Source organism: Nymphalis io, chromosome 22 (assembly GCF_905147045.1).
Source record: "Nymphalis io chromosome 22, ilAglIoxx1.1, whole genome shotgun sequence".
Classification (NCBI taxonomy): domain Eukaryota; kingdom Metazoa; phylum Arthropoda; class Insecta; order Lepidoptera; family Nymphalidae; genus Nymphalis; species Nymphalis io.
In genome coordinates this window covers 323,892-336,330 of record NC_065909.1, presented here as the reverse complement: position 1 = coordinate 336,330, position 12,439 = coordinate 323,892, and the positions used below count along the sequence as shown (strand labels likewise).

Sequence of the window (12,439 nt, the reverse complement as noted above, 5' to 3'; positions counted from 1 at the left end):
GTTACCGCAGGGTCCGCCGACGGAGGCGTCCTCGTCGGCGCCGTCGGGGCAGTCCGCGTCGCCGTCGCACAGGAACGACGCGTCGATGCAGCGTCTGCCGAGGTGCGGACGAGAGGAGGGCATGAGTGGCAGGATCGCATCGGTCGTCGCGAGCGAGCGTCGACGGAGAGAAGTCAGAAGTAAAATAAACGCTTAACAAGGTGCGCGTACCCGTGGCCGCAGTGGAAGTGTTTGTCGGGGCAGTCGCGGGCGGCGCGGGCGGGCCGGCACGCGCGGCCGCCGGCGCGCAGCTCGCGGCCCGCCGCGCACGCGCAGCGCCGCTCGGCCGCGCCCGTGGCCAGGCACAGCTCCGCGCAGCCGCCGTTGTCGCGCGAGCACGCGTTCTCGCCTGCCGGCGGGAAGCGTTACTACGGGTGGGGCCGGCACTCCCCCCCCCGACCGCAGCGGCCTACGTACCTGCGCGGGCGGCGCGCGACACGAGGCGCACGTCGTACAGCGGCGGCGGGAAGGCGCGCAGCGTGTCGGCCGAGCCGTTCTGCAGCAGGCGCCGCACCAGCCCCGTGCCGTGCTCGCTCCACAGCACGCTGTCTACGCGCACACTCGTTAGCGATACGGCATTTGTGCGAGCGATGCTACTCGGCACCTCGACCGACCGACTGCGATACCTTCGTAGAGCGCCAGCCCGTAGGGCTTCGAGAGCGGGAAGTCGGGAGTCTGCTGCGCCACCAGCTCGCGCGCCGCCCCCGGCGCCAGGTCTCCCGTCGCCGACACTCGGACGCGCTCGATCTTATTGAGGTAGGTATCGCACCTGACGCGGGACGTTCATATTCGTTGTACAAAGTGACAGTATAGTTTAGCGTTATTCATTCGTGCCCGATAAAGATTTATTGTAATACAAGAGCCCGAGAAGTTTTTTTTTTATGCGAGTGTCACATCTCGCCGTTCGCCGTTCTACTCCTCGAATTTAAATGTTGAAGGTAGGTAGTAAATTTCATTAAAGTCATGGACCCGTTATTTATTAAATATTGATCACCTCTTAGGGCCTTCATTAGCCAATCAAATAACCCTAAAATTCAATAATATTTTGAGGGTAAAGATCACTTCTATATAACAAGTCTGGACTAAAAACACACCGGGGCTGTGCTGACGACCGATATAATTTTAAAGCTAAAAATAAACCGCTACCGCCACGAGGCGCGGAGACTGACCAGTAGAGGTACCGGCGCGGCAGGTCCAGGGCGAGCCCGTTGGGCCAGTGCAGCTCGGAGTCCACCAGCGTGCGGCGGCGGGACGCGTCCATCGCCGCCGTCTCGATGCGTCCGCGAGCGGCCAGCGCGCTCGCCCACACCGACCAGTACATGACCCTGCGGGCACGAGCGGGCTGTGAGCCGGGGCGGGGAGGGCGCGGGCGGGGAGGGCGCGGGCGGGGCGGGGCCGTACCCGTTGGCGGGGTCGAGGGCGATGGAGCGCGGGTTGAAGTGCGGGTCGCGCAGCAGCACGCGTCGCGCCGGAGAGTCTAGTCGCGCCACGCTCACTTGTCCCAGCGCGTCGTCCGTCCAGTACGCGTTGCGACCTGCGAACCGAGGCCAAGTATCACACCAAAGTCAAAGGTCAAATGCGCGAGACACCGACGAATGTAAGAGAATCGAAGACGCTCACCCATCCAGTCTATGGCGAATCCCTCGCAGTTGTCGACATCGTCTCCCACGAAAACCTCTCGCTCGCTGCCGTCGAGTTTTTGTCGCACGATTTCGTACCTGCCGAGGCGCGAGCGGTTAGTGAGCTGCAAGTGCACACAGGGGGTCGCGGCGGGTCGCGGCGCACCTGTGCACGTCGCAGTAGTAGAGGCGCTCGCCGGCCACGTCCACGTCGGCGGCGGTGGGGCGCGCGGCGTGCGCGGCGGGCGCGAAGGGCTCGTCGTGCGCCGCGCCGCGCCCCGCCAGCACCAGCCCGCCCACCAGCGCCGGCGAGCCGCGCGACACCACCAGGTAGCTCTCCGCCTCCACGCCTGCACACGTCCGACGAGTAACGTACACTCGGGGTGGCCACGTGATGACGTAAAGCCGCACGGGGATATACTCACGCTCGCAGTCCCCGTGGCCGACGAGGCGGTACCCGTGCTTGCAGAGACACTGCGCGTGCGGCGTGCGTGCGTCTCCGCGGTAGGCCGTCACGCACACGTGCGCGCAGCCGCCTTTATTAGTCGCGCACGGGTGCGACACTGCACACGACAAGTCTGCTTAATTAATCGCCCCCTCCGAGTGTCATCTCGTTCGCGAAGATGGGGCGATACCGACCGAGTGGCTGTCGCTGTCGGTGGTAGACGAGCGCGGCGAGCGGGCGCGCCCGCAGCGGTATCGAGCTGCGCCGGCGCTCGCGACTGTAGCGCGACACCGCCGCGACGCTGTTGTTGCTCCAGATCGGCAGGTACAGCGTGCTCTCCAGCACCGATATGTGTTGAAGTTTTTGCGTCTGGGGAGACGTACATACACATGTGTGTGCGTTTGTCTAAAGGCCGCAGGAGGGGGAGACCGGAGGGGTCGGGCGAGTACTAACGACGTATCCGCGGCGCACGGTGAGGCGGCGGCCGCCGTCGTAGTCGCAGCGCTCGACGCTCTCCAGGTAGGCGTCGGCCCAGTACAGCAGGCGCGCGGCGGGGTCCACGGCCAGCGCGCCCGGGTACACCAGCTTGAGCGCGGCCAGCGCGCGCGCGCCGGCGCCGCCCAGCCCCGCGCGCGCCACGCTGGGCGCCGCCGCGCCCCACGCGCTCCAGAACAGCGCCCTGCGGACACGGACACGCGGGTCAGACGCGCTCGGCGGCCCGGCGCGTGGGCGGGCGGCGCTCACCCGGCGGCGGGGTCCAGGGCCAGGCCGCGCAGCTTGCTGAGGCCGGAGTCCAGCAGGATGCGGCAGAAGCGCAGCGACGCGTCGCACACGTACACCACCTCGCGCGCCTCGTCCGCGAAGTACCAGGCGTCGGATATCCAGTCGATGGCCAGGTGGGAGATCGCTGCTCGACAGGAAACGCGTAATGATGAGCGGGCGGTCGCGTCGACGAGCGCGCCGAGGGCCGACGACACTTACAGTTTAGGTCGGGGAACAGGTCGGGCGCCGCCAGGACGGTGCGGTTGCTGAAGTTATCCGCGTCCACGCAGACGAGCGACGAGCGACTTATGTTATGGTGTACGTAGCAAATGGATCTGAAGTTAATATCGCCGTTGAATATGATTAATTCGACGTCGTTTATATTATTAATATCGTCAAAGTTGAGACGGAACATTTGCCGAAACTAATGAAATCAGAAAAATAGAAATTAAATTTTTCGTATTATGAAAGATAAATACTAAATTTACGTTGGAAACGATATCCATCCGGGCACACATGTATTTTCTATTCAGGAATCAGGGTCGGCGAGCCGTATTCACGTTAATTATATATCTACAGGACAGAAAAGAATCATAGTACCGGTTGGAGTAGTGCAGGTCCAAGGCCTTGACCCCGAGCGCGTCGAGCGAGCGGTTTGTCTGCGGCGGAGAGCCCTCCGCCCACACGCGCTCCACCCCGCTCTGCGTCGCAACTACCAGCGACAGCGGAGCGCCCACCGGATCTGCCGACGACAAAACGATCAGTCGGGAACGGACATTCGAAATGTCGGATGGTCAGCGACATTCGAAAGGGATGGTACCGTTGATGGCGGCGCAGGAGCGCTTGTCGTCGCGCAGCGTGTAGCCGTCGGCGCAGGCGCAGGTGTACGAGCCGGGCAGGTTGCTGCAGCGCTGCGAGCAGGCGCCCTCCCACTCGCACTCGTCGCTGTCTGTAACACAGGGGCGGTGAGGGGCGGTGAGGGGCGGTGGGGGCGGGGAGGCGCGGGCGGGGGAGCTACTGACCGACGCACAGTCCGTCGCGCGGCTCGTAGCCGGGCTGGCAGTAGCACGCCACGCCCTCGTGCGTGGGCCGACACGTGCTGCAGCCGTGCGACGCGCACGACGCCTCGGTGACTGGGGACGTATGTAGAAAATAATTATAACAATTCATCGATTTTTTATTACAAAATATACACTTCTCATAATAAAAATGGAATCCATTAATTTGACATACAAAAACACAACTTGATGCATTTTGAACAGTTTCTACTAACAATTTGTCTTTAGTGGTCTGTGACGTCTGATAAAGTGATTTGAGCCGCGTGGCTGGGTAGCGGCTGGACTCTCCGGTCGCCGGCGACTCCCGGTAGTGTTGATTCGCTTTACCATATCGAGTGTATGCGCTTTGCGGGATCAAGTAGGAATGGGAACACTTCAGATCGAAGCGAACCGATTTATTGCAATATTTGCGTTCGCCAGTGTTTTTGAAGTAAATACTTCTTAAGGCGCGTTGTGCTTGTTTATCGTAAGGGATAGGCTCGATAAAAATGATTGAAATTTATGTAAACACTTAGTGTATACAAATAATATGTAAAGTGTATTTTAACTATTACTTATTTCAATTAAGCTGTATTAATATATAGAGCTGTATACCGAGTTAGCGACATACTGTGTGTTTTGATGAATAAAATACTAAATAATGAAAAGGGATAGAATTGTTACTTGGACTCCCAATAGACGTGGTAATTGGACAAATGTATTTACACAGTAAAAATATATTTAACAATTTCAAGTTTTCACTTGTATCGGCAGTCCCTGTGATTGCCTGTTTTTTTTATGATTTAATCGGATACCTAATTTATCGATAAGAAGATCGAAATATATCGTCGAAGGACGTGAGGCAAACAGGAAAAACGGTTATTGTAACTTTTCAAATAACAGCTTTAAACAAATGAGATATGTCCGAACGCGATCCACATTCTGTACCCACAGTTATCGCAGATGTCCCACTCGTCGCTGCCGTCGAGGCAGTGCCGCACGCCGTCGCAGAAGTGGTACACGGGCACGCAGTTGAACTGGCCGTGCTCGGGCGTGGCGCAGCGCGCCCACTTGCCCCAGCACTTGAAGTCTCTCTCACCTACGAACGAAACATCGTGCCCCGTTAATAGGCGTTAATAGGACCTGTGCGTCTCGGCCTCGACCGGTGTACTTAACAGTTTTCGTGAAGCGTAAGTTTAATGAGCTGTAATGCTCCCACCGGTTCAGAATGTTAATTCAACGAATAAAAACTCAGTAGGTTTTTTTTAATGTAATTTTATAATGTAAGGTTATGTCTGTATCGTGTTTTATCCGCAGGGACAGTTTGGGAAATCTTATACATGACAACAGATATTGGTAGCAGTGGTCATTAAAATTTAAAATATTGACAAATATACGTAGGTTGACGTAGCGTCGTCTCGGTCAGTTAAGAACTATGACAAAGTTAAAAGATTTTTCATAAATTTTAAACGGGAAACATAAGTTATTCAAAAAATATTTTTAACAACTCCTTATTAATTTCAGTATAAATGCTTCGTATCCAAGTCCTAGAACACAACAACATGTAATTGGTTTGTTGTGTTGTCTTCTGACGTTCTACAATTTGGCATACATTTCTGTTTTTATATACATAAATGCTCACTCATTCTATGTTAATGATATTGTATTGTTTCCTGATGACAGAATTCTTTTCCAGCGAATAAGTTTCGGGATGTCATATGTGATTTCTATTCTGCTCTGAAGCATACAAGATTAGGAATGTTAGACAACAATCTGCTACTACTGCTACACAGCTTTATATTCCTACTACAGTATCTTACAGTGTATAACTTTGGGGTTTTGCCCGAGCTGCTCGGGCGTAAGGTACTTGCATTATTACTTGTATATGATTATTAAAAGTGCAAAAACCAGTATTTGTGTACAGTAGAATCTCCATTCCGAATCGGCGGTACAATGTATATATGATTTAAATTCCCAAACAACAGCTAGGAGGAGTAAGTTACAATAAGGATTTTTTTACATTGCAAATAAATTTTTTGTTATCTTTACTGCTTTTCAGTCCAGCGTAATGTTTCCATAAAATGTTAAACGGCCTCTATTAAATATGAAATTCCCAGAAACAGCCCATTATAAATATTAAGCTTTATCTAGCGCTCGTCTCTGGTTCAAATGAAAATCCAACGCTTTCGAAAAATGGATTTAATATTGTAATGATCTATGGGTTAGTTACACATGTAAGGGTCCTCATCGGAGGCGTCGTGCGGGCCGCAGTCCGCGTCGCCGTCGCAGCGCCAGCTCGCGGCGATGCACAGCCCGCTGCGCGCGCAGCGGAACTGGCCCGCGCCGCACGTCATGTTGTACGCTGCGAAGAAACATCCAATTTAATCTACTCACTGAAGATGTTCTAAATTTTATGTATAATACTTTGATTTTGGTTAATAGACATTATTATCATTTATTTCATTTATACAACAATTACGTGATATAATAATAACATCAATTCGTCGTGGAGCTTTAATGGTACTTAGGCCCAAAGTGTATAACGAATATACTCGTAATCGTATTGTCTGAATATCCTCTCGGCTACCTGCAGGGTTGATTGACTAATATAGTAAAGTGTATGTGTATTAAGAGTGCGGCACGTACTGCAGCCGATCTCGTCGGAAGCGTCGGGGCACTGCGGGCGCATGTCGCAGCGCCAGGCGGCGGGCACGCAGCGCGACGAGTCTGCGCACGCAAACTGCTCTTCGCCGCACTGCACGCCGCCCGTCAGCTCCTCGCCGGGTACGCCTGCAATTAGCAACCATTAAAATACAGTTATATTTTATATCTATCATGTTTTATGATTTTTATATTAGTAAACCTTATAAATGCTAAAAAAATATTTTGTCATTTTTTTCGAATAATTTAAAAATAATTCTGCTTAGGGTTTTTGATATTACTACAGCGAAAGTAATGGAATCACATTTAGGCATGTCTAATGTTACATACATTCTACAATACAACCTACATACGTTTGTATATTTAATTTATTTATTAATAATATATAATAATAATAATTAAAATACAGACAATAATGTATTTCGCATACCGATAGATGTATACTTAGGTTACTAATTGGCAAGTCTTTTAAGGTGGAATAAGCTCCAAACCTACTCCTCAAAAGGGAGAGGAGGCCTTAGCCCAGCAGTGGGACATTAACGGGTTGTTAGTGTTAGTGTAAGTCTTTTCTGTAAATAAGCGGACAATAGTCTTTGTACATTTGTCCATAAATAATAATAAATTGATATGTAAGAGCGATTACTCAGTTGCTTAATACTTGCCGAATCTCTCGGTCGCTATATTTAATTAAATGCTGCAACGATTTTAAAATGCCTTTATGAGCATACTTGAATAAATAATTATTTGATTTGATTTGTATAGTTTTTTTACGATGTCTTTATTAATTTCTCGATATGGTCATCCGTCTATTTTTATTCGTTATGAACTATTTCCATTCATGATCATGATACTTTAATGCAAATAATAATATGTGACATTTATTTTCATATAACAAGTTTTAGAAATGAATCACTGTTTGCAACGAAATAAAAAATATGTTACTTGAATAACAGAAATTGTATTAACATATTATTCATTATTATATGTGATATGGTTCACCAAATACTAACAGTTAACTCTTATTAAGTAGAGTCGTCCTGTAGCTAGTTTTGCTACAAAGACGTGATACATCTTCCCGACGTCGACGAGGCCGACGAGGCAGTTATTATATAGATACTGAGCGAACAACTCGAAGACAATTTCGTTCAAGCAAACAAACAAATTATTATATAATTTGTTCATTTCGATTTTTTATGTACTATCCATAATTTGACAATTCTGAAACGCGTACAATATAAACAATACTTTGCTTTCGTTAACAATCGTCGACTGACAATCAGTAAGGCAAGCTCGTCGCCGGCAATGTTTAAGGAATATTTAAATATTTTCGCTCTTATGAACATAAAATGGCCTGTTTGTACTTGCATCATTTAAATAAATTAATATAGAAACATGCTTATCCTGGCAACAGCGAACGTACATACGTCAATATTATAATCTACTTGATAGCATTGCATTAATATAGGTGTATAACGGCATGTGTTACTATTCGGTGGCGATAGATGGCGGTAATAAAATATGTCAGTTTCCTAAATCGCGCTGTCTAGATTCGTTACTAATATGTATAATGTAAAAATGATTTTGTTAAAAAATAAGACAATATAAATTAGTGTAAACAGTGAAAGGCTCTTCCTAAGTTTCAATTACCGTTTGATCCCCCGATATTAATTCGGCGTTAACATACAGTATTTCATGAGGCACTTCCTGTAAAGGCGCAACCAATCTGAGTACAGGACGCGAGGCTTGCCTTTTCATCCTGGGTTTTATTCAGCGGCTTCTTAACCAGGTGTATAACAGATATCATCGTCTTTTCAAGTAGATCAAAGGCGGATCCAAGGTCCACTTATCAGACTAAAAAGCTTTTGAAGACATTTTAATAAACTATTATACAGACATGAAATTCGTGCCTTTCTTGGGACGTTTATTAATTATTTGGTTTTTATATAACAATTACACCAGCGCGGACAATCGCAATCATTACTCAAAGACTCTTCTCGTCATATTTTGGCCCTGTATATAAGTGTTGTATGCACTTCATTAGGCACTACAAACAGGCAATCGCTTCAATGAATGGTTAATGCGATAGTGCCGACTGTCGAATAAACAGCGCACGTACTCGTATCTCATGATCATCGCTTAAGACGAGGCCGCGGGTCAGTACGGCTACACATGAATAAAGTTAAGTTGTCAAGCTTGAATCAATTCCTGCAAAGAAAAGTAGTACATGTATATGCTGCTGACCGATGAACGCGAACCGGATTATAAGTCACAACCATTTAGAGTTAAGACAAACGTCTTTGGTTCTGTTGAGAGATAGATTTCAAGGTCTGAAGTGCATCGTTTATAATGATTTTCACGAGAAAAGATTTAACTTCTCCCGCGTATACTATTGGACATGTGTGTGCGTGTACATTTAATTCAAAAAACGACAACGTTACATTAGTTTTATGTATAAAGTATACTCGTATGCCGTCTATTATATACTGTCTCGCAGGCCGACGCGGCCGAGCGAGCCTGTAATTGATAGTTACTCGCTAAACTAGTAACTAAGTGGTTTGTGCCCCGACAGGATATCATAGTTAACTGTCGAGTATCCTTACATGGAAGTTGATTTCGATGATCGTCTGAGACGTATCTACAATGCTGCTCGCTCGCTACAGTGTGTAGAGTATCGTTCGGTCGCCTTTCTCTCGTACAAATATGACATGCTGTTTGTGCGTTAAGCCCTAACGTTATAAACTGACATTTTATAATAGAAAAGTAAATAAATAAAAAAAGTTATTTCCCTAACCTTCACGAAGTATACCTACGGCTTAAGTTCGTTGTAAAAAAATCTTGTAAGTTCAATGACATTCGATATTGTTTTGTGTTAACGTTTCATTCATTCGGGTTCAAGGCAAACAATTCGCGGATTTAATTTTGAAAGTGAATTTTTTCCACATAATATTTTCTTCATTTGCAATCATTTTAATATTTTACGTCTAATATAATGTATTTACTGCAGTCAAAATATATTATCTGTAGCCGCCGTTATTATAATATGTAAAGTTACAATAATGTTTGTGCGTATAGACCGCAGGTCGGGGCTGACCGCGCGAGTGCAGGAGCGGAATGAGCCCGGCCGCAGTGCGCGAGATAATGTTTCGGTTGTTGTATGACTGACTTCACTCTTACTGCGGCGATAACCTCAAGACAGATAGATATCATAAAATGCATCCGAGACGAACGGCTTGTTTTATTTATAATACGCTTTCCGTACAACGTAACGTAAGACGAACAACAGAATATTTTCATTAAATTTAAAATTGAATTGATTTTACTCATATAATATGTATATGAGGCAATTCAAAAAATGTACGTTACACAAAATAATATAATAATAATGCCGCACAACAAAAGTTAATACCTATTTATACTTTACCTACATAAGTAAGTATATATAAGTATACAATACTACATATTTGCAATCATATTTGTTTTTCAATCATTTGTCTACGAAGTTTATTTGAAGAATAACTGCAGTAAGACGTAGTAGATACATGACAGTAAATAAACGGCGCAGGCTAATGCCTAGTTATATTGTGTGAGGTGACACAATATCACCTAAGAGGCAAAAGTACTTGTGACAAAACAAACTAACATGTTCCGAAATGACGATTAACGAATTCAACCATTGAAACTGTAACAAACGATAGAGAAATAAAATATATATGACAGTAAGAAATATAACAATGTTATGTACTCAACTCATCAGAAATATTAGCGACACTCGGTCCGGGATTTCCGAACAGCGAAATGATTTAGACACAACTCAAACCCTTATCTACAACTAGCACTTCGGCCGCCGCTTCGCCCGCGTTATAATAAAAATCCAGTTAAAAGGGATAAAAAGGCCAAAATATGTTGATTATGTCATATTTTATCTGTGCTAAAGCGTGAAGAATTAACAAATATTCACAAGACACATTACCTGTCGTATTTATGATATTAATGCGATAATTTTATTATTCTAGTTATTAAAGAAAAATGGATTTACTGAATTATTGTAATGCCTCCTTATATACCATATTAGGTACAGTATTACCATTTGCTAGAACTTACACGTGAACATGCTATATGTACTCGTAGTTGCTCATAGGTCATAGCAGCAACATGTAATAGAAAAAATCACAACCCTACCGATCTAATTAGACTATAAATAAGGATAAAACTAAAAAACATAATACTAACTTTATTAAGCCCGACAACTAAGAAATTGGTAACCTGCCTTTAGGCTAGACACTGAACCAACAATAACGACCAACGGTTGTAGGTGCTCACCCTCATCTAAAGACGTTGTAAGAAAAACAAGCCAAACCGTGCATAACGCGCCCGAACAGATTTACGGCGTGTGTCCTGTCTGTAAATTGTTCACTCAATTATTTATGAGTGTATCGAGCGCAGTGAGCTGCCGATGTGTAAGTAACACCCTTATTATCTCCGACCGCAATGACAATCGAGGTATTGTCCGTACGCTGTAGAGCGAGGAGTCATCTGCAGATATCACTATCGTGGGTCAATAGATCGCCCATTGTGCTGTGGGCCGCCGCGCCGCCGCTCCGCGTGTCAACGTTTAAGTAGCTCTTTGTTAAGACCATCTATATTTATAAAGTACAAAGTCTATTGGTTCGGTTAGTATGTTCTCCATCTGCCGATTCAATTAGTTTGTACGGCATTCCATATGAAGGGTATTCATTTTCAGAGATTTTGTTGTGTTCTACCGTCGAGGTACATTAATTACTGAATTAAGAGAAATTATTGTACAGTTTATAATTGACTACGTTGTGCTGGCAACAAACTGACTCGAGTTAGAGGATAAGGTGGCGGGTCAAACTTGATGTAACGTAGACGATCGTTCAGTGCTCGTGATATATCGGTATCATTATATTGTTTCAATAACGAGATATATATAAATATATCCATTACAACTTACCGCCCGCCGCGCGTTTTTATATGTGTTTATTCAAACATATATGGGTACTGCCGTATAAAATTCTAAAATGTAAAAAACCTAATTTATTTAGTTGAGATGAATATGTGTGTTATGATATTATAATATTGTGCAATACGTTTATTTGAACTACTAAGCTTGATTCATTTATGTCTTATAATAACTTTAGTCTATTTCGTTCGGTTACTATGTTTGCCTTAACCATTAAATCAAATATAGGTAATATGTACAAGCTTGCGCAGACGTTACAGTATTTTGTTCAAGACGTACGATTCAGTATCTATTTCTTACAGTATTGTCAACGTGAGCTACGTTAGCTCCTCAGAGCGCCTTCTATTGTTTTGATACTACAATTGTTAATTCAATATAAATTATATTATTATTACTATATATTACATCGAATTAATCAAACAAACCGACGGACTGGATAAGCGGCTATGTTTTGTACTATTTAAAGATTTGATAAACCGAGTTTAACAAATGAGTATTATTTTCAAGTAAAAAACACTTATCTTGAACTCAAACGAATTAGTATTCAGATAAAAGAACTCGCGCAAAGATTAGAGGTTACCGCTTAATGGTACATTAATAACATGAAGGTAGGACCACAAGCGGCACATTAAAGTATATATTGACGTTTTTATAATAACATAACACTCGTGGTGAGTGGCCCCCATGACCCCAGACCCATAATAAAAAACATATATAATATGTATAAGGTTTTATTTGCGTCCGGACCAAGTTTACACAAGCCCTGTGCACTAGGCTGTATTCCTGTGTGACAGTGATGAATGGATTTGAAGCAATTTTGTCACCCAATCATAGACAGCGGGCGTTCTTGCTTGCACATGAGGATATTATTAAGCATTATTATTTTAAAAAATTT

General features: G+C 45.4%; 1 protein-coding gene across 1 annotated transcript in view; it reads right to left on the bottom strand.

The window, feature by feature from the left end:
• LOC126777308 (prolow-density lipoprotein receptor-related protein 1-like) overlaps positions 1-12,439 on the bottom strand; it is a gene marked incomplete at its 3' end in the record, with an annotated part of 39,514 nt that overhangs the window by 15,871 nt on the left and 11,204 nt on the right. Inside the window, exons 2-20 of the mRNA XM_050500312.1 lie at positions 6,549-6,692; positions 6,133-6,264; positions 4,855-5,001; positions 3,888-3,998; positions 3,686-3,814; positions 3,466-3,607; positions 3,085-3,200; positions 2,848-3,010; positions 2,557-2,782; positions 2,298-2,472; positions 2,084-2,221; positions 1,825-2,008; positions 1,660-1,757; positions 1,441-1,573; positions 1,209-1,364; positions 666-808; positions 457-588; positions 211-388; positions 6-94 (exon numbers count right to left, since the gene is read on the bottom strand). Of these exons, the coding sequence (XP_050356269.1) occupies positions 6-94; positions 211-388; positions 457-588; positions 666-808; positions 1,209-1,364; positions 1,441-1,573; positions 1,660-1,757; positions 1,825-2,008; positions 2,084-2,221; positions 2,298-2,472; positions 2,557-2,782; positions 2,848-3,010; positions 3,085-3,200; positions 3,466-3,607; positions 3,686-3,814; positions 3,888-3,998; positions 4,855-5,001; positions 6,133-6,264; positions 6,549-6,692 (2,736 nt within the window). The remainder of the gene's footprint in view (positions 1-5; positions 95-210; positions 389-456; positions 589-665; positions 809-1,208; positions 1,365-1,440; positions 1,574-1,659; positions 1,758-1,824; positions 2,009-2,083; positions 2,222-2,297; positions 2,473-2,556; positions 2,783-2,847; positions 3,011-3,084; positions 3,201-3,465; positions 3,608-3,685; positions 3,815-3,887; positions 3,999-4,854; positions 5,002-6,132; positions 6,265-6,548; positions 6,693-12,439) is intronic.